At 40.2% G+C, this 23,539-nt stretch overlaps 1 protein-coding gene across 2 annotated transcripts in view; it reads left to right on the forward strand.

Annotated features, from left to right (window-relative positions):
• The first annotated feature begins 6,701 nt into the window (after positions 1-6,701).
• Positions 6,702-23,539, forward strand: part of st8sia6.S (ST8 alpha-N-acetyl-neuraminide alpha-2,8-sialyltransferase 6 S homeolog) — a 53,716-nt gene continuing 36,878 nt past the window's right edge. The window contains exon 1 of one of the 2 annotated variants that reach the window (XM_041567439.1): positions 6,702-7,469. In XM_041567439.1, coding sequence (XP_041423373.1) covers positions 7,363-7,469 — 107 coding nt within the window. In that variant the 5' untranslated portion in view covers positions 6,702-7,362. The remainder of the gene's footprint in view (positions 7,470-23,539) is intronic. The other variant, XM_018269131.2, reaches the window with a different exon arrangement.

The raw sequence follows: 23,539 nt of genomic DNA on the forward strand, positions 1-23,539 counted from the left end.
AGTGTATGGAGGGGTCAGTGTGTGTATGGAAGGATGCTGGGTTTCATTTGGAGGGGTTGGACTTCAACAGATCTAACTGTGTAATGATACACAGAGATATCACAGTAACCAGTGTGGTTTCCAAAAAGATGCATTCAGGACTAATTCTATATGGGCAGCTGTGCTCTCCGCCATCCTCTGTTTGTTGCTAGTACAAGTTGAGTAAGAACATAGAGCAACAGTGTGTTGGCCAAACCACTCTATGTTTGTGCTATTTACAACTCAGACTATATGGTTGTTTTGTGAGAAACTCACATGCCAGCTCTGTATAGTTAACAGCCGTCCCGGGTTCTCCTGCTTATCTGTGGCTATAAATTTGGCCTCAGAACAAACACGGACTTGGGGTAGGAAGAAGGTCCTTTAACAGGTACCTGCCCAGCGCCCCCTATCATTGTGCTCTAGACAGGTGCTTCTGCCGACCACTAGTATTGGCCTTGTTCTTGTGAGCTGTACATGGAAGGAAATCCTTTTATAGTGAGCTGTAATAATGAGCAAAACTTTTTTTCATTGAAATTTCAACAAATACATTATTTCTGGAAGCATTAAATATGAGTATGATCTAAATAACACACTTCTGTATATAGTGTGCAAGATCGGACTGGACCAGACCATCAACTACCCTTACTTTACATTCAGGCAATCTGTACCCTCACCATAGTTACCTGGAGGCACCTCTAAATTACAGACCAGAAACATTGGCTTCAAGATTCACAACAAGCCTTTTTCATAATGGTACAAAGACATCAACATGAATGTGCACTGGATGGTATCATTATGTTCTGGCACTGGATGGCAATAACATTGGATTTAAAAAAACAAAAAACCCAGTCTACAGCTGAATCTGAACCCGTCAAGCTCTTAAGTGTATTACATAATGAGATCTGTCACCGGGAGAACATTATACTAAATGGATTTGATTTCGAAATAAAGTGAACACACAACAGGGAATCATTTTGCATAATGTCTGCAGATCTGGAGCCCTATAAAACTGGTATTCTACAGTTTCACCCACTGTAAGACTGTAAGGCATTTTCGAAAATTTTTCATATCTAATGCAAAATATTCAGCATGTAAAATGTGTGTAGCATTACCTGCTGGAACCACCATCTCAAAACATGAACATTTGTTGTGCCTGTCTTTGCTGACAATGAAACTTTCAGTGGCAACTATAAACGTATCACTTATTATGAAGGCATAAAGTAGAGTCCTGCGCAGGTCCATTTTTTGGAACCCATACCCGACCCCCAACCTGCAATCTGCAACCCGGATCGGCAACCTGCATTCTTACCCCAGGGACCCGCTACCCGACCAGCAAGTACCTTATCCACAACCCGCAACCCGCTGACCATCAAGAATTAGAAAGTGCTGTCATTGTAAAAAAGTGACATCATAGGAAGTAGGAGTGATCAGAAAAAAGGAGTAAAAATCGCTATTGAGAAGACCCGCGGCCCAACCCGCGATCCCACAAACCCGCAGAACTGCCGAACCGCGTCTAAACCCGCATTCTTACTTTGTCCCTGCTGAGCAGAATCCCTTTTTAAAGACAGCTGTTAGAATTGATACAATAGTTGCTTACATTCTGTTAATGCTGATAAATGTATCAACTAAAGGAACAAATTGTAACAGTTCAGAATCTGCCACACTGAAACACAAGCTTTACATTTTGAAAAAAATGGTAAAAAAAATAAACTATGGAAAGCAATTGTAAAAAGTTTATTTCTGGTGAAAAATCTGAACTGAAAAAAAAGTGTTTGGAAGGTGAACAACCCCTTTAAAGGGATACTGTCATGGGAAAAAATTTTTTTTTTCAAAATGAATCAGTTAATAGTGCTGCTCCAGCTCCTGCACTGGAATCCATTTCTCAAAAGAGCAAACAGATTTTTTTATATTCAATTTTGAAATCTGACATGGGGCTAGACATATTGTCAATTTCCCAGCTGCCCCAAGTCATGTGACTTGTGCTCTGATAAACTTCAATCACTCTTTACTGCTGTACTGCAAGTTGGAGTGATATTACCCCCTCCCCTTTTTCCCCCCAGCAGCCAAACAAAAGAACAATGGGAAGGTAACCAGATAGCAGCTCCCTAACACAACATAACAGCTGCCTGGTAGATCTAAGAACAACACTCAATAGTAAAAACCCATGTCTCACTGAGACACATTCAGTTACATTGAGAAGGAAAAACAGCAGCCTGCCAGAAAGCATTTCTCTCCTAAAGTGCAGGCACAAGTCACATGACCAGGGGCAGCTGGGAAATTGACAAAATGTCAGATTTCAAAATTGAATATAAAAAAATCTGTTTGCTCTTTTGAGAAATGGATTTCAGTGCATAATTCTGCTGGAGCAGCACTATTAACTGATTCATTTTGAAAAAAAATGTTTTTCCCATGACAGTATCCCTTTAATATCTGTAATTGACAGCTACACTGTCACAGCATGATATTTAAACGGCGAACACAAATTCATACTAAACCATTCCAGCCAAGTTTCCAAACCAACTAATAATTAGCAATTATATAGGTTATTGTACAGATAACTGGAAAACAAATGGCTGATTCTACAATAGTGGTGGATACATTTTAGCAGATAAATAATTTTCCCCTTTAATCTCTCACTGGACCAAGAACCTGGTGGGCACCACTCTTTCATCCGCATCCGGAAACTTGAGAGCTGAAATACATTTCTCTGCATTGACTCAGGTCACTATTAATATGACCATTTATGCAGCAACATCAATTACACTGGAAATGAATCATCTTCGTGAATTATCACATGACTATATTTAGAGCTGAGTTATAACATTATGAATATTCTCTAGATCATGTACATTGTTAAAGGTAACCCTTGAGCAGAGCGTATGTTTTCTGGAGCCTACAGATGCCTACGGAACAAGTGATTCAGAGACCTATAAAATTCATTATAAACCCAGATAGCTCATTACGACCTGGACAGCGCTGGATTTTAATAAAACAACTTACTATAGAATTATAAAAGTGCTGTGTTCATGACAGCTTTGGATCTTCTGCAGATAATGAGATTTTTTTTCAAAAAGAGTTTATGATATTTTTATAAAAAACTAAAAACGAAACATACAGGCTTTGCAGAACACACAGAACCAAGATACTCTTGGTAATTGCATATTCTTTTTACATTGGACGCCGGGCGGTTCCTGCCTCAGGCGGCAGTGAGGCAAAAAGCCGCCTCCTGTAACTTTAAGAGCCGAATTTTTGTTTTTTATACCAGAAATTCGGCTCTCCTAGTGCCGAAAGCACGGTACACGCTCGCTGCGCTAGCAATGCAGCCCGCTTTGACCCGCTCCGATGCTAAACTTTTAAGCGCGGCGTGGGAGAGGGGGGCGGCATCAGGGTTGCTGCCTCAGGCGGCAACAGCCCGCAAATCGCCCCTGATTGGACGCCATTAATGTAAAGGATGGTCTGACTAATGGTTGTAAGAAAAACAACTGTTTAAAGGGCAAGTCAACCCCAAAATGTATATTTGCCTAATAAAAGAAAACATAATACTAAGCAACTTTCCAATATACATTAATTAAAAAATTGTCAGTGTTTTTAAAGTGATCTGTAAAAACAATTGCCATTGAAAGCAGCATTGGTTTAACTCCTGGTTGCTACTTTTTAAACAATGTTGCAAAAGTCTTGGTTCCCCAGCAAAGACATTTCTGTTAATCAGCTGCCTTGTCTTACATTGTATCAACAGTCTCAGCCACCAGGGCAGAGGAATAGACAAGCACCACTTTCTAGTGATGGGCAAATATATTCGCCAGGCACAAATTCACAGTGAATTTCCGAGTTTCGCGGATTGGCCGCGAAATGTCAAATTTTTCTTTACGCCGGCGTCGGAACTGGCAGTACCGACAGTACTGATGCCAGCGACAATTAAATGGACACCAATTGACTTTAATGCGCATCAATTGTCGTCGGCATCAAAATCGTCGCTGACGTCAAAAGTCGTGTTTGGCAAATATTTTGCCCATTTTGCAAAATTTGCAGGAAATTCATGAATTTCGTAGTGAAGCCAAGCAGGACAAATTCACCCATCACTACCACTTTTAAATAGGGATGCACCGAATCCAGGATTCGGTTCGGGATTGGCCAGGATTCTCCCTTTTTCAGCAAGATTAGGATTGTTAGACTGTAATAACAAATATTACAAAATAACTTTGCCATACATACCACTTTGTTAGCCTAAGAAATATGTATAAGACTTTATATTTTCAGGCTTTAGCAGTGTTACTTACGTATTATAAATAATATAAAAGCTCAATGAGAAAGCAAGTTATCTGTTACAAGGGGCAGGATTATTTTGCTCATTGAAAGGGTTGTTCACCTTTGAGTTAACTTTTAGTATGATATAGAGAGTGATAGTCTGAGACAATTTGCAATTGGTTTTAATTTTTTATTATTTGTGGTTTGTGAGTTATTTAGCTTTTTATTCAGCAGCTCTTTAGTTTGCAATTTCAACAATCTGGTTACTAGGGTCCAAATTACCCTAGCAACCATGCATTGATTTCAATAAGAGACTGGAATATGTAAGTGATAAGTAATGTGAACTGTCCCTTTAATTGTTAGATTGCTGGACCTAATGGTGGAGGAGGAAGAGAGAGTGAACAGAAGAGCAAATAAAGGCTTACAATCATTGCATGTCCTAATCACCTCGTCTTTGCGGCAACCAATCTCCCCTAATGCCTTCCCCGACTCTGCGCCGGCTTAATCACACGCGGCAGTTCATTTTCCGAAGTCACCCGAAGTTGCCTCACAAGGAAACATAGGGCAACTTCATAAAATGAATCGCCGCGTGTGATTAGCGCCGGCGTTTTTTCATTTTAGCCTGCGCCGAGTCAGGGAAGGCCATTGGGGAGATTGGTCGCCGCAAAAACAAGGCTATTAGTCACCAGGCGACCAAATCTCCCCAAAACGCCCAGTGTGGCCTGACCCTTAACAAGGTAATGCTCCACCTTGTTATCATACAGCCCAAGGTTTGAATCCAGCCAGTAGGGGGAGTTAGATTTGTTCCTTCAAATGCTAAAATGTGGGGGAAAAAGTACATCACATAACCTAATACACAACTAGAGAAACCAACCTGGCTAAAATACTGTCGGTAGTACGGAATGCTAAAACTATAACTCATTATTCTGTTTAGAATCAGTACTTTTATATATACAACAGTACAACAATATATATGGCTGATTCAGTTAATGCCTTTAAGAATGGCTTGGATGACATAATATTAAAGGCTATTCTGATACTAAGCTCTATAGTTAGTATAGATATGGGTATATAGAATTTAATAGGGAGGGGTGTGTGTATGGATGCTGGGTTTTCATTTGGAGGGGTTGAACTTGATGGACTTTGTTTTTTTTCAACCCAATTTAACTATGTAACTATATGTTTACACTGTAGTTCGACCAAGCATGCTGGGAATTATAGTCCAGCAATGGCTACCTAGTTAAGCTAGAAGCCAAAATAATATTTGGCCAAGCAAGCACCCTCTACATTCTATAGAGTGAATATACATTGGAAACAGCAGCATTATATGGTAAATCTTTAGTTCCACTGAGCATGCTGGGAATGGTAGTGCAGTGATGGCTGCATTGTTAACAGGCAAAAACAATATTTGCCCAACTAAACACCCTCTAGGGGTTACAGAGTGAGAAGACATGTAGTTAAACGGAGCATGCTGGGAATTGTAGACTAGTAATGGCTACATCGTCCCAACATGTCTTTAGCTGACCTGAACATCTCTCATTTCAATCCACTTAAATGCCACTGAGCAGTTGCAGAGCTTCTTGTTCCCTCGCACCCTGTGTCCCTAATTATCAGCTCCCCTGCCACCAATGTGTATGTGAAAAATGAGTTCAGAAGTTAAAAATAAAAGTGTGCTTGGGTGTGGGAGAAATTTTAGGGGTGGCATTCCACTCCCCAGTGATATAATCTATCTATCTATCTATCTATCTATCTATCTATCTATCTATCTATCTATCTATCTATCCATCCACTTATCTGTTCAATCTACCTATCATCTATTTATCTGTTTCTATCTATCTATCTATCTATCTATCTATCTATCTATCTATCTATCTATCTATCTATCTATCTATCTATTTATCTATCTATCCATCCACTTATCTGTTCAATCTACCTATCATCTATTTATCTGTTTCTATCTATCTATCTATCTATCTATCTATCTATCTATCTATCGGTATGGGATCTGTTATCCGCAAAACCCGTTATCCAGAAAGGCTGTCTCCCATAGACTCCATTTTATCCAAATAATTCAAAAAAATTATTTGCTTTTTCTCTGTAATAATAAAACAGTAACTTGTACTTGATCCCAACTAAGATATAATGAATCCTTATTTTAAGCAGAACCAGCCTATTGGGTTTATTTAATGTTTACATGATTTTCTAGTAGACTTAATGTATGAAGATCCAAATTGCAGAAAGACCTGTTATCCAGAAAGTCCCAGGTCCTGAGCATTCTGGTTAACAGCTCCCATACCTGTATAGTATATAATATGAAGAAGTGATGTAGGCAGGGGTGCAAGTTTCAGTGAGCAGAAGAAGAGATTGTGTGTGTGTGTCGCTGGGCAGGGAAGCCTGTGTTAGAGGGCTGTACTTTGATCAAGGCAGGCTGATGCTGCTGCTGCTGCTGGAATGAAGCTGCTGTCGGGATGAAGCTGCTGCCACTACTGCAGCTCCTCTATGGGATAGAATGTTGCTGGCCATGAGCAGCAGCAGGCAGACCTACACTAGGAACCATCAGAGCATCCCTGAGCCCATGTCTGGCTGCTGTCCCCGGGCTGCCAGGGTTTAGCAAGGGACTGTGCAGCAGCCATCCTTTCAGTCTTTGAGGTGGCTGGGGTTAAATACTGAGTGGATACGTGTATCTGATGCCCATACAGAAAGGACCGTCAGCTTAGGGAACAGTGAGCTCCATGCCATGGAAAAATGGGAAAATGTTCAATGTTCCAGAGGTGCGGGAACCGGGGGAGGGAGCCATGAGTCTGACTAAGGTGATGAGGAAAGAGCACACGAGAGGCAGCTGAACCCAGAGGAGGAGGAGGAGGAGGAAGACTGGGTGGGCTGGAGACAGGAGGGCGGAGGGTGTGCAAGCTCATATCTCTAGGCTCTCATGCTTTGCAGACAGGTGCTGGGGGATTCGTGCCAACCTGTGAAGAAGGAGTGGAAGTGGCTGGATGAAAGGAGCCGGGGGTGGGGGTGGTTGGCCCTTCACTGACTGCCCCACACCAGCAGGACAGTGACCAAGCTCTGCCCCAGGGGCCACACACACCTCTCAGTGGGATGAGGGGCCGCAACATGAAGAAAACTCTCTTCCTTCTGCTTGGGACCAGCCTGCTGCTCTTCATCCTCACTGTCTGGCTCTCCATAGGCGAATCTGCACGTTACAGGTACGGTGGCGACCCTCACTCCAACTCCCTCTGCCCCTGCCTGTTGCCTGTAGTCTGAACAGCATTTCTAGGGACCTTCTGTTAATGTTGGGCACTGGCTTTAGTCTGGGGGCAATACACCCACCCTACATGGCAAATGGGCATTACAGTCATTCTGGAAGAATTTCCAATAATCCCTTTGCAATAACTACACAATCTATAGGCATTGAATTGCTGCTATGCAGTTGGTCAGTGCAAAAGAAACTAAAAACAACTTGCCAGATACTACTATTTTCTTTCACTAGTCAGCTGCCAATTGTCTGCATGGGACATCAGAACTGTGACCAGCCAAAAGCTGGTCTTATAACAACTGGAGGGGCTGCAGGATCCATATACCTGCTGTAGTCGTAGGGCGTAGGTCCCGAGCATCCCAGGGGCCCCATAGGTAACAATGTGGATAACAGCAATGTGGATAACAGCACATGGGATGTTTTTTCTAACCCTTTTTAAAATCTGTCAATAAATACATTGGGAATGTCTGACATGCATTTCTCCAGCTGTTGTTGATTTGCGGCTCACAAAATCCTCCCCAAAATTCTGGATTTATGTATTTTTTTTGCCCAACATAGATAGGGGAACCTTGACTTTCTGCCGTGTGCAGCCCCACTTTTACTCAAAGACCCTACTTCTCCGTATGGAAACACAGAAAGGAAATTATCTGTGTTCACCAGTATCTGTCTATTTCTGTATTTATCTAAATATATATATAGATATATATTCTTATCTGAAAGACACAGTCTGCCACAATTTAGGTATATGGCCACGTACCTCCCCCCAGGAGGGGTGGTAACCGAGACCTTATTTTACTGCAACTCGAATCCCGATGGATACATACCCTAGATACAATATTTCCACGGGTTTAAATGAATCATTACACATATCTGTGTTTTTCTAATTCTGTAATCAGTTCTACAGCCCACACAACTTACTGTAATTTCATGTGACTCTTAGTGTATGTTAAATTGACCAGTAGTCGCCCTGACCAGTGGAATTCATAATAATTATGGCATGTTGGTTAATCTGGTGTTCTACTCTTACACGCAGTAGGTTTGCACTGACAGCCTATTAAGCAATAACCTTATTTACCTTTTTTGGGTTTTTTTGGGTGTAATTGTCTATGTTCCTGATATAATTATGCTAATTATAGGACAGTTTGGGAATTTTACATTCTGGCTCTTGCCTCTGAGTCTCCTTAGCCTCCTCATTGGCTCACCTGTCTTTGAGCCCTGTTTTTATATAATAATACTCATGAGACACCTATGGCAAATACAAAACTTTGGCTCTTGCTTAGATCCCCCCTAGTCTCAGCGTCACCTAGTGCATAGAAACACAGACATTGCTGGGAAAGGCTTTCTTAATAACTTCTGAGACCCCAAGTGTGATTTTTAATACCAATTTTAATACTATAGGGGAAACAGACCAGGGACTTGGGCCCCCCTTTTCCCTGGGCCCCCAGGTCTGCTTCCTCTATAGTTACTCCAGTATATATATATATAGAGAGAGAGAGAGAGAGAGAGAGAGAGAGAGAGAGAGAGAGAGATACAGATAGATAAATAGATATATATATATATATATATATATATAATGCCTTTGGCGTCCGCACTCGCAATATACTCGCATATACTGTATATATGTAGATATATATATATATTGGTACCCCACCTGAGGAAGGTTCTCGTATCTGAACCGAAACGTCGAAATAAACATTTTCACTTTTTTTGCATTCACAAGTCCTGTGTAGTGCGGTTTATTATGTTTGATTTATATGCTATAGATTCTAACCAGCACCCAGGCAGCTGCTATTTTTGAATGTGTGCTCCAGTACAGGACTTAGCTAGATATATATATATATATATATATATATATATATATATATATATATATATAAATATCTGGTCTGACAATCTGGTATGATGGTCAATAACAGCAGTAAATGTGCCTGGGTGCAGAAACGGCAAAATAATCTCAATATCTCCAGAAGAATCCACACTCACAGGACTTAAATATAAAGTATACGTTTTATTTTAGAACTACATAAATAAAACAAAAACATATTTAAAACATAAATAAAACATATTCTTTATTTTTAAGTCCTTTGAGTGCAGATTCTTCTGGAGATATTGAGATTATTCTGCCGTTTCTGCACCCAGGCACATTTACTGCAGTTATTGACCATCATATCAGATTGTTGTACTCCTCAATAATGTCATTGTTCTGCCACCATGTTTTTGTTTGATTTCACTCATTTACATATATATCTGGATCCACTGGCAGTTAGGCAGGTGAAATTGAGATCAAAGGTTGAACTTGATGAACGTGTGTCTTTTTTCAACCAAACTTACTATGTTACTATATAGAAATAGATGCCACTTGTATGCCGAAATACACTGTAATAAAAAAAAGTCTCAGGAAACCCACTGTCAAAGTACAAAGAGAGATAGAAACCCTGTCACAAAAGCACATTTGACAGCAACACACACACACACATTATATACAAACAATACAATCCAGCAAAATGGTAAAAATCCCCCATAGAAAGTGTTTCATTAAAGCTTTCTGTACTTCAGGTATACTGACCAGGTAAATTAGCAACAGCAAATCAGCTGCAGTGCTACATAATGATAATTAAGGCCCCCTCGGGAATTACCATATACTGTAGGACCTCCAAGAAAGAAAGAACTTTAATTCGGTCGCACTCACTGTGAAATCATTAGTCAATAAGCTCTTTTTTTCCCCAATGGCATTTAAAGTAGTTTGTGTGCAACTCAATAATTGTCTATTGATCGGGTCAGTCTTTCTAGGAATTGTCTCATTACGTTATTAGGACATTAGAAACGGCAATTGGTTGTTAGAAAGTGTATGTGGCCTTTACTTCTACGTTTGTACAGTCTCCAACAGATTTACGGCACGCATATATATTCATACACAAAAGCTAAGATCAATATTTCAGGGATGTAAACCCACCACTAGAATTTCGCTCGATTAAAGAAACTTTCCAATACGCATTTACTAAAGATTTAAAGTTATTTTTAAATGTTGCTGAAAGTGAAAACAGCCTGTTTGTCTGTCCCCTTATGCACAGCTGGTTCTGTCTCTTGAATCAATGTAGCAGAAGTCAGACTTTAAGGGCTCTTACAGACGAGCGTTTTTACCTGCGCTCCCCTGCGTTCCATTTTTCTGCGTTCAGCCGCAGGGGAGCGTAGGGATAGACGCATTACATTTTTTCCAATGGGGCTGTACTCACACAGGCGCGTGTAGGCGCCGAACGCAGGAAAAATGCAGCATGTTGCGTCTCAACCTGCATTCGGTGCCTACACGAGTGAGTACAGCCCCATTGGAAAAAATGTAATGCGTCTATCCCTGCGCTCCCCTGCGGCTGAACGCAGAAAAAACGGAACGCAGGGGAGCGCAGGTAAAAACGCTCGTCTGTAAGAGCCCTAAGACTTTGTCACAGGTTTCCTCCTCTGTTGGCTTCTGCTGCATTGTTTTCAAAGTGAGGACCAGCAGTGGGTAATGTTTAAAACTCTGTGAAATTAATTCATAAGTAATGGAAGGTAGATGTTGGCTTCTGCTTCCTTTTTTTTCAAAGGGAGAACCAGCAGTGGGAAATGTTTAAAACTCTGTGTATGACAAGGCACATTTTTGTTTTGGGGTATGCATCCCTTGTAAAAAAAAAAAGAAGCAAACTAAATGCTGGGAGGTTGCATAGATGTAGATTACTAAGCTTATATCCAGTGTTGGAAGTAGCAACCCATGCGCAATCTACAGTGTAGTATATATTTTGCTTTACAGGTATGGGATCTGTTATCCAGAATGCTCAGGACCTGGGGTATTCCGGATAACGGATCTTTCCATAATTTGGATCTTCATACCTTAAGTCTTACTAGAAAATCATGTAAACATTAAATAAACCCAAAAGGCTGGTTTTGCTTCCAATAAGGATTAATTATATCTTAGTTGGAATCAAGTACAAGCTACTGTTTTATTATTACAAGGAAAAAGGAAATCATTTTTAAAAAATTGCATTATTTGATTATAATGGAGTCTATGGAAGCGGCCTTTCCGTAATTCTGAGCTTTCTGGATAATGGGTTTCCGGATAATGGATCCCATACCTGTATATTCAATTAGTGTGCTCTTATAGAGAAACCAAACGAAATATCAGGTGTATTGACTAGGGAGATACCAATCTTATTTCTACCTATGAGGCAGCAGTCGGACTACAAGCACATTATAATAAGGATTCTCAGATATGTATTGGCTGCCAGCAATATATTATATATATTAACCACGCACTACATAATGAAGCAGTTCATTGCATTAATAAAGCAAGTATTTTGCAGCCAAGTTGACAGTGTATCTAATCATACGCTTATACAGAGAACAGAGAAGTGCTTAAATATTTGCATGTACTGAACTAACTGCCCGGCCGTTTTCATACTAAAACTTCAAAGGAGAAGTGGGAAGGAGGGGCTCAGTCGTTAAACAGAGTATACTAATGAATAAGTGATAGTGAAAGCAGTGCTTGTTTGCATGAGTGACTGTGCTGCGGAGTGTAAGTCCCATAGATGCTCAGTTCAAGCATAAAAAAAATTGCTTGAAAAAAACCAAATAGGCACTCTACCAATTTCCATCGTAGTTTGGTCAATAAAAAGTGCTGTGTCAATTCCGTTTTCCTTATCATCATTATAACAGTGTTATTATGCAGCATATAAATACGGCGCCCTTGGGTAAAAAAACCTGGCTGATATTTGTTTACAGTTAATTTAAGGTGTACTGTACTTATAATTATGCCATCAGACTGGAGGCACTGAGGCCCACCAGGGCTTCCTCCACAGGTCCCCCTCCCCCCTTCAAACTCTCCTGCCCCTTCCTCGTGAGGCAACTTCGAACGAATGTGGAAATCGTATGTCATCCCACCAGCGATTCATATTCTTGCCGGAAGTAGAGAAGATTTGTCGCTGGGTGACTAATCTCCCCATCTGCCAGCACCCTAATGGTATATGATTTTTTTATCCCAATACATCCCAATTGTTCAAAAGCCAAATGTTTGAACAATGTTAGGCACCCCCTAGTGAATGTATTTACTTATCTGAAGCTCCTCGCTGGAATAACCCCGGGCCGGTGCAGCTTTCTGCTGATAGGAGCACCGGCCCGGGGTTATTCCATCGAGCACCACAGAGCGATCCTCTTCTGGCTTCTTCTTTCTTTAAAGTTCCCAGGGCAGACGCATGCGCAGTAGAATGAAAAAGCCGACTTTTTAGTTAAAGTTCAGCTTTGCACTCTAATGAGCATTCGCAGCCGCGCAAAGAAAGAGGAAGATGAAAGAGGATCGCTCCGTGGTGCTCGCTGGAATAACCCCAGGCCAGTGCAATTTTCTGCTGATAGGAGCATCAGCCTGGGGATTCAGGTAAATAAATACATTCACTTGAGGGTGCCTAACATTTGGCACCCCAAAGTGCCAAATGACTTTCCTTCTCCTTTAAATATGTTTATTTAATATAGGAATGCACCGAATCCAGGATTCAGTTCAGGATTCAGCCAGGATTCTTCCTTTTTCAGCAGGATTCGGATTCGGCCGAATCCTTCTGCCCAGCCGAACCAAATCTGAATCCTAATTTGCATATGCAAATTAGGCACAGGGAGGGAAATCGTGTGACTTTTTGTCACAAAACAAGAACGTAAAAAATGTTTTCCCTTCCCACCCCTAATTTGCATATGCAAATTAGGATTCAGATTCGGTTCGGTCAGCCGAATCTTTTGCAAAGGATTCAGGGGTTCGCCGAATCCAAAATAGTGAATTCGGTGCATCCCTAATTTAATATTTACATGATTTTTTTGTAGAATTAAGGCATGAAGATCCAAATTACAGAAAGATCTGTTATCCGCAAAGCCCCCGGTCCTGAGCATTCTGGATACAGTGATCTGCAGCATGTAGTAAGCTATAGGTCCACAGTAAAAATGCCACAGTGGTCTCTAGCATAGGGCAGTGCCCCCAAGAATATAAATGTACAGTCTAACATATCCCCAGCATATAACAGTACAGTGAGCCCACCTCTAGTATATAAGGATACAGCATATAAAGGGCTGCATTCCCTGAAACCACCATTTGTAAATATACTATAGGTTAACTTAAAGGGGAACCATCCCTTAGCTTTTAGTATGTTGCAGAATGACTTATTCTTAGCAACTTTTCAGTTGGTCTTCATTATTTAATTTCTATCGTGTTTTTAATTATTTGCCTTCTTCTTCTGACTCCTTCCAGCTTTCAAATGGGGGTCACTGGCCCCATTTAAAAATCAAATGATCTGTAAGGCTACACATTTATTGTCATTGCTACATTTTATTACTCATCTTTCTATTCAGGCCTCTTATTCAAGTCAATGCATGGTTGCTAGGGTAATTTGGACCCACAGCAACCAGATTGCTAAAATTGCAAACCAGAGAGCTGCTGAATTAAAAGCTAAAATAACCCAAAAACCCCAAATAATAAAAAATGATAACCTGTTGCAAATTGTCTCAGAATATCACTCTCTACATCATACTAAAAGTTTATTTAAAGGTTAACAACACCTTTAAAGGGGCGAGATGGTAACCCTTTATGTGATAGATCATAGCAGGTTATGTTATGCAGGAAAGTTAATGAATACATCGGTGTGTCTCAAAAAATGTTTCTGTTTGTTTTCTGAAAGACACAAGCGTATGGAAAGGTACAGAGACTGTACTCTCTACTGTTAGGGATGGGCGAAATTTATTCGGCAGGCGCGAATTCGTCGGCAAATAAATTCACGAAATTGCAGCAAAAATTCACAAAAAACGTTGAAGCCGGCAACAATTCTGACGCCGGCGTCAATTAAACGGACACCCATTGACTTTAATGCACGTTAAATGTTGCCGGCGTCTGCATTTCAGGAAATTCGTAAATGTCGTGACAAATTCGCCCATCACTATTTACTGTATGTTAATACCAATATGCTCCTGAGTTACTTTGCTTTCTGGTCCTATAGTAACCAATAGACTTGTGCAGTGGTATATTTGTCTTGTTTAGAACAAAAAACTTTTCTTCGCCTTGCGCTTTCCATGTTTTATTTGAGACTTGATTGCTTGGGGCAAAATATTTGTTGACAGTTCTACTAAACAAGATGTACTGCAGCAGTCCAGGCTTTGGAATCCCAGAGGTCATTAAAACCTCATAAGCACAGAGGTAAATTGGCCACCTGCTATCTGTGTCAGACTGACTCTGATAAAATAAATGTCCACAGACAGAACTCATGTAAAGAATACACACAGGATAATGGAAGATGACAATGTCTCATAGAGGTTATGGTGATGCATCATTGCAAAGGAACTTTTAATAATTCTTCAGTATCTGGGAATTATGCCCTATATTCGCAGCTGGTTGTTAAATGATTCCACACATTTGGATTTACTTTTGTCCAAGGGCCCTACATGCAAATTGTGCTGGGAACTTTGCCTCGTACAGGTATTCGATTCGTTATCCGGAAACCTGTTATTATACTTCGCTAGAGGTCTTGCACTCAGGCTAATTTGGATACGGCAGGGAATTTATAGTTGAATGGACCTCTTTATGTTACATACATTGCATCTAATACATTACATTTACACTGATAACTACACATGCCAAGGGAACCCTAATAAAGTCAATTGAGTTGTTTTCATGCCATACACAAAAGTCCAGTGTAAAATAATGTTCCATATGTTACAAAATGTATAAAAAAAATTTAAAACACTTTTGCAGCCTATCACCCTGAAAAAAGGAAAAGATGCCAGCAGTTTTTTGGACTTTTTCCACTCAAAATATATGATGTAAGTAACTGAAGATTGAGAAAGATCTATGCACTCCATTGCACTTCGCCTGGTCTGAGCTGGCAAAGGCATTCGCTAGTGAAGTGACGCCTGTGCCCGATAGTAAATCGGCAAAGTCCCTGAAAGCGGTGACGATTCGCCAGCGTTAGTCACTTCACCCTTTAGTTAATCTGCCCCCAAGTGTTTGCCACACAAGTGTTTGCACTTGCAGATCTGAAGCTGCATTTATGAATGTAAACACATTTTCAATGTTCTAAAATTGAGGCAAAGTTATATTGTGCATATTTATACTATTCAGAAAGGTACTGGGGCCCATAAATGCTCCTTTGTAACTTGCAGTAAACATCAACATGCCCCGTCAGCCTGTTCTGAATTACAGGCAAGTGCACCCAATGATGCAAGGGAACCCTCGTATTACTGTTAGCCTGAAGCTGCTGGTTATTCCAGGGTTCCAGGATGTTGCTGGAAGTGATGCCATTCCAGCACAAATGCAAGAGAAATAGTTTTCCCTGCAACATGCTTGTGACTTACCAAAACAGATGCAATTCAGTGTCCATATTGGTGCATCACACTTAAAGGAGAAGGAATGTTGTTCAGCACTTGGGGGTGCCAAATGTTAGGCACCCCCAAGTGATTGTATTGACTTATCTGAAACCCCGCTCCTATCAGCAGAACAATGCACCAGCCCGGGGTTAATCCCAGTGTCAGACTGGGCTGGCGGGACACAGGGAAAAAACCCGATGGGCCCCGGGCACATGTGGGCCCGCCGGCCCAGATCGGATTGTAAATGGTAAAATAAAAAGTTGGCGCGTGCACAACTGACATGGCGCCGCACACATAAACACGAACCCGGCACTGCGCACATATACACAAATGAGGCCGGTGCAGTTTTAGGTAAGTAAATACATTCACATGGGGGTGCCTAACATTTGGCACCCCAAGTGATGAACAACTTTCCTACTTCTTTAAGCTGTGGTGGGCTGGCTGTCAAGTTGTGGTGGATGCAACTGGCTGTTTGCTTGCACTCACAACCAAGGGTGCCAAAACCCCTTTATATAAAATTAAATGACAGTCAACATCTTTTTCCTAGGTGTCTTAAAAAACGAAAGACCACAGAGAAAATACTGTTGCGCTGACCATAATGGTAATTGTGCTGACCCTGCTGGTGAACCCATGAGTTAGGTGTCTAAATTATCCTTGTTGCATACCTCAAAACATTTTGGAAATAGAAAGAAGGACAAAAAGATTTGCCGCGTGGAGCTGGCACCCTCTAATTACCATGCTCATTTTACAAAATTTTGCAGGTTATGAAAGTTTCTGTGGTTTTTATGTGTTATTACAGTTATGCTTATGAAGGTGAATTGCCCTTTAAGCTGCAAGTCACAGTTTCCCAAAGAGACCTGCTTATCTTAAATTGTTACAATTGCTTCTTTGCTTATCTTAAATTGTTACAACCGTATCCAAATACACCTGACACATATTCTGGGCCCTCTGCCAAAAGCCAATTAAGTTAGAAACTTTGTATCTATTTCTGGCTGTTCAGTGCATCAAAGGAAAGAGAAAGTTGGGACATTTCAGTAACCTTCCGGGACTGCGGGTTTAGCAGTCAAAATCGAAACTGTCCGGTGAAAAACGGGACAGTTGGGAGGTATGTTGTTGGATAGGTACTTGAGCAGCTTAGACCCTTGCCAGGGTTAATAGATCATGAAACATAGAAAATTCTGCAACACTTCCATTTGCAAAGATGAAAAATTCTTTTTATTTTGGTCAAAGATCAGGTGATGTTTTTAAGCCTTCTCTTGTCCTTTCTCAAGCCTCTATTACCCGTTACACTTAAAGGGCACACAGGCCCCCCCATTTGTTTCAGTGGGGGGTTGCCAATCATATTAGAATTACCTAGTTTTTTAGCCTTTAGTTCCTATAAAGGGAGGATGCTATCATTTAGCTCTTATTCATAATCATAAAGCCTGCCTGGATTTAGAACTAAGAATGTCCCATCTGGTGTCACGAACACCCCCCTTTGTGTAATAAAAATGCATCAAATAATTACAAACTGGAGAATTTATTTACATTAGAATACATTTATTTAGGTATAAACATTGATGTGCTAAAATAAAATGTACAGCTACACTTTGGACTTCATTGCATGATAAATTGTAAGTAAATGTTTAAATTCCACTGATAGGCTTGGAATATTCTTGTCTTATTGTTAGCGAAGTATCCTGTACTCTGTAAAAACATGTGATGCTGCCAAGTGTTTGAGCAAGCTGGAAGAATGCTAGAAGTTATTTTCTTTATCTACATCTTACGGTTTTTGAAAGTCTTTGATCATTTTTATGGGGATATTTTACTGTCATGTAATCAATATATATTGCTCTATGAAATGGTCATAGTTAAATTCTAAGATATACTCAGTTTCCTCCTTTGAGTTATACTTGTCTTCCATAAACGTAATTTTAAATGACTGTTCCACGGAAACACAAACATAATCTTTTTTTCTCATATTTGGCTTTCATTTTGTATTTCGGATGTTCAACTCACCACGGGACCGGGGTTAGGGATCAGGGGGACTGTTAAATGTAGGCTGGAACCCCAATCCTTGGGGATGTACTGTATGCCTGATTAATAATGAAATGTTACCACACTTGCACACCCTGGCTCTCCGTGAAGGGAATGCTCAGTGCCTGGTGAAGAAGGCTTCGGTTACCGCCAAATTCGTAAGCACAAAGAATTTCACTGGCAATCCAAACAGGGACAAGCCCTTGCCACGTTTATTTGCAAAAGGTGCAACGTTTTGGGGTAAACCCCCTTTGTCATGCTTGACAACGAGTTCCAGTGAAATTCTTTGTACTGTATACCCGATTAGCCTCTAGCTGTTAAACTAAACTTCTGGCAGAAAAGGTGGCAACCGCACCAAAAGCTGAAGTTAGGTGTTGCTAGGGTTGGATTAGGGCTTTTTCTATGTTTTGCCCTCTCCAATTCTGCCTCCTCACATTCATTTTTCCATTTTGGCACCCAGTCTCCTAAAATTTTGATGTTGGCCCCAGAGGTCCATGCTGAAAAAATTACATTTTGTTATAGCGTTATAGTTTTTTTCACCAGCCAAGATTTTCCCCAAGTCCCCATAGTACTTTGACTTACCGTGTTATTTACAGTTGATTGGCACAAACATGGTGGCCCTACATGCCTTAATTTGCACCTTCATGTCTAACTCTAAATTTCACCAACCTTTTAATAAAATCTGTTCAGAAGGATAGGCGCTCAGAGGAATTCTGTTAAATGGAATGTTACGAGTGGCATGAATAATGCATGTCACTTAGAAATACAGTGTGAAAGTAACAGCTGCTAAGAATTGTAATGGCCCTGGGATTAGCCTGAGGCCAAACCAGAAGCCCTCACTGCCGCCTCTCCTAACTGCCCATCACCTGTTACAGAGACCCAGTTACATAAACTGTACACATTACCCAGGCATTGCCATTTTGGCTAAATTACTAAAAACACCAGCTGCTTAATTAGCTGTGCTAGACAGAAAACCACATAAATACACAGGAAAGCTTTCAGGAATAAAATAGAAGATATGGCCATTTGGTTTACATACATCTGTCGCAAATTGAACTCCTAATACTCAGACAGAGTTGCAAAAAGGCAGAGCATGCTTACGGTAGGGAAGAAGCATCCTGGAAATGTGTTTCAAAAGGAAATATATGTGCCACCTTTATCTATCTATCTATCTATCTATCTATCTATCTATCTATCTATCTATCTATCTATCTATCTATCTATCTGTTTATATAGTATTAATACTAGAAATATTAATACTAAATTAGCAGGATAGAACAATGAGTGGGGTGGAATGAGTTGAATGACAGGATGAGGTGAACAAAATTGTTAGAAAAGCATGATAGTAACTGTGCTTGATAGACTGACAGAGATGTGAGGTTTATAGCAATGATAAGTAGAAAATAATATTGCAGCTTTCATTAATTTTAGCAACTTGCATTAATTTATTTGTAGGGTCTAGCACCTCTATAATGTGTACTGATGGTTCTGGCCTTTGAGGTTTCCTTATGCCCTTGGCTTCATGAATAACCCTAAACAATACCTCCCCCTGACTGACCATCTCCTGCACCATACTGCAATGTCATGACCAACCATAGGAATTCAATGGGATTTAACCATAACACATACATTTGCTATTAATACTTCTTACAGTCCCCACAGCATTAAAATAGCATTTTTTTTTTCATTGTTAACCTTAGAAACAAACACACCTTTACCCACAGGATCAGGTTATTCTCCTAGGAGCAGATATAGTCACAAGTCACACAAATAAACAGAAATGTTTGTATCCATCCCAGTATATGGAGAAAATCCCAGTACTTCACTGATATCACTGGGTCTTCTGTCATTTTAAACATTAGCAGAAAATATAATTAGGTGGTGGTGGGCGAGGCAAAAACAGTTGTGGTCTCATGGAATGTCCTTGGTCTCATGAAATCAGCACTAGTCTTCTAGTTGCCACAGTCAAGCAAATGAGAGCAATTATATACAGTACCTGTTATTATCTCTGCTTCTTAGTTTCTGTGGTTTGCAGGACTGTCCAGCTTATGCACATGATAGTTCATAACCCTCTTGAACCATAAATTAATGTGAAAAAAGGGGAGTTCTTTAAATTCACAATTTCACAAAACTTTTTTTTTAATTTTGGTGTTCAGTATGCTCATTTATACTGAACTAAAGTGTAAGTCATTATAATCAGAAGGGTTACTATATGGCAAGAGTTCTTTGGGTATTGTAGAGGACTGGAATTGAAAAAAACAGGGTTTGAATATTAGGGAAAATTAGTCAAAAAGGCATTAATTGATGTCCTGCAATTAGATTATCCTTCTAGAGCTTGGGGGAGTAAAACCGATATTGGTTTGGGGCCGAGTATCCTCAATTTATGCCAATGTAAACAGTAGCAGGTGATTATATTGAGCTGAGCAGAGCCAGTAAGTCCCTGAGCATATTAATCAGGAACTGACTTCTCACTAATATAACTGAAATTATGCAGCCTGATAATGCAACTTATTAGTGTATAAAACTGTTTTTCTATAGCAGAATCCTGGACCTGAAATATCTCTTCAAGAACGTATTACGGCTTACATAGACATTTTGTTTGAATTGTTATTGAACATGATGCTTGTTTTTGCATTTGCATGATGGAGTTGATGCTAGAGAAAGATGGACACACTGTTATACAGCATGTGTGTGTTTAGATATGGCAGAGTTTCCCAAAATATGCAGCTGCCCCTCATCCTAAGAGTCAGTTGTGGGTGTATACTGGTGTATACACCATTTGGCCAAAACTTTGTGGACACGTGCCAATATCTTATCTTCAAAACCATGGGTAGATGGTCTTCTCTTTGCTGGCACAAGAACTTGACTGTAATGTAAGGTATCCCAAACCCAGAACAAACCCCTAGGTCCCGGCCTCAGCTCACGCTTCCGCCTATAACTGACACCTTTTCGCTTCAGGAGGAGCCCTCTGCTACTCGGATGCCGCCAGGTCTTATAGTGAGAGGACCAAGGAGAGAGTTCTGGACCTAATTTTGACAGCTCAACCCGCAGCTCAATTTCGCTTCTGAAATATCTACACTTTCTTTTTGATCTCCTGCACTTAACAGTCAGAAAAAGATACAAGAGGTCTCTAAAACTAAAAGTGGCTTTTGGCAGAGAGCTCAGAATATGTGGCAGGTGCACTTCGATACATTTGTAACAATGTAAGATAAGCAAAGAAACAATTGTAACAATTTAAAATAAGCAGATCTCTTGGGGAAACTGCTACTTGCAGCTTAAAGGGTAATTCACCTTCATTAGCAAAACTGAAATAACACATAAAAAACACATAAATGTGTTCAAACTTCATAACCTGCCAAATTTTATAAAATGAACATGGTAATTAGTGGATGTGGCCACAAAAAAGGGCATGTTCAAAAAAATTTCCAGAGCGCGACAAACCTTTTTGTGCTTCTTTCAATTTCCAAAATGTTGGGAGGTATGAGCTAGGGAACCAAACGTGTGTAGGTAGAACAGAGAACAAGCAGTACCAAATCAGAAGACAGAAAGGTAGTCGGGGTCACAGGCCGAGGTCAAAACCAACCGTAGCACAGTACAATAATGATATCCAAGAGAATGGTCAAAGAACAGGCAGAGGTCAGTACAGGCAGCAGAAAAGCAAGGGTCAGGGACAGGTAGTGGTCAATAACAGGAACAGACAAGATTAACACACCCAGGAACTATGGAACATAGACCTATGTTGGGCAACGAGTGTTTGGACGAGGCCCCTTTAAATATTTGAAATTCCCATCAAGCTCGATGACGTCACACTCGGTACACCCATCAAAACCCACTGCAGGGTAGCGGTGGCCATCCCTGCAGTGGGAGCAGCAGTCATCCCTAGACTAAACTAGACTACCAGGTGCTTTCACTTTGACCATCAATTCTTCTGGGAAGACAATTAATTAAATATTGGAGCATTGTTAGTGCAATTTTCTAAGGGCTGAGCACTAATGTTTGGAATCAGGCATGGTTTGCATTGTTATTGCAATTCATCTTATAGCTGCTCGACTGTGTTGAGATCAGTGTGGTTCTTCCGCTCCCATCTCTACAATACACTTCTTCCCAAACGGTCGCTACAAAGTAGAAAGCATGGGACAGAAGGGTTCCAATAATTAAAAACTAGAGGGCCAGACCAAATTCTGGATGACAAATGGGAGCGAAACCTCTTAGTTATGGGGTTATCTAAGGCATATATCTGTCTATCTGAATAAATCATCAAGCTGAATCCCTATAGGAAAGGACTTTAATTGCCCTGGAGCTGAGCTGTAGTTCTGAATTTTTAATTCTAATTTGCTTGAAATATATGCTCATATTTAGCTGACCTAGGTTCATTTGGTTTTTAGCTTCATGAGCCTGCATTGCATGGATTAATGACACACTTTCCTCAGCCTTAGATTTTATTCTTTCCTACCAAAATAGATGGAAGTTGGAAAGAAAACAAATGGAAATGTACCATGTCTAAACTTTAGAAGAAAATGCACTGTATTAAAAAGTAATGACCTCATGTTCCAGTTCAGAACATCAAATCAGTCTTCTCTTATGTGTTATTTATTTGCCACATTTGACTTTTGAACTTGTTAACTCAGCCAGTAATGTTGCTTTTGAAAGATTTAGATGTGTACAGAGGCGAACAGAGGCATCCGCTAATGTCCTGAGATTATGAAAAAAGATTGTACCGGCGCTCCCACTCTGTATGTACTGTATTTCTCTACAGATAGATTTGAAATACCATAGAAACGGCACTACTGCACTTTATTCAAACTGTATTGTAACTTTATTACAATACAATGAAGACTACACAAAATAAAACAAGTTGACAAACACCTGAGGAAGAGCAAGGCAATAGCAGAAGAACCCTCACCACCCAACCTGTGCAATCAAATGCAGAAGTAAAACACGAATATGGAAAAGTGCAAGTAGTAACCACATATAAGTCTCACAATAACATGAATATCTGGATACGTAAATAATGTGTTGTGATAGTAAATCCATGTATGAATCTCCCAAGTGCATCTTAATTATGGATAGGCTGCAGTTAAAGGAGAACTAAAGTAAAGATTGCGATTGAAGAGATGCTGACACCAGAAATTAAATATTTTTGCCATAAGGTATTTGTCCAATGCTTTTACATTACTTATCTATTCCCCTGTGTTTCTCTAAGCAGTGGTAGTACATTTTAGAGGATGAGAAGGGACAGTCAGGTTTAGGAACTTAAAGTAACAATTATTCGCAAAAGCAGAACAATCAGCCAAAAAAGGACCAACATGACCTATAAGGTAACTTTTAGGGGCAGATTCACTAACTTCGAGTGAAGGATTCGAATGAAAAAAATTCGAATTTCAAAGTATTTTTTGGGTACTTCGACCATCGAATTGGTTAAATTCGTTCGAATTCGAACGAAATCGAACGATTCGAAGTAAAAATCGTTCGACTATTCGACCATTCGATAGTCGAAGTACTTTCCCTTTAAAAAAAACTTCGACCCCCTACTTCGGCAGATAAAACCTACCGAAGTCAATGTTAGCCTATGGGGAAGGTCCCCATAGGCTTGCTAAACTTTTTTTGATCGAAGGATATTCCTTCGATCGTTTGATTAAAATCCTT

The sequence above is a fragment of the Xenopus laevis genome, chromosome 6S (assembly GCF_017654675.1).
Source record: "Xenopus laevis strain J_2021 chromosome 6S, Xenopus_laevis_v10.1, whole genome shotgun sequence".
NCBI lineage: Eukaryota > Metazoa > Chordata > Amphibia > Anura > Pipidae > Xenopus > Xenopus laevis.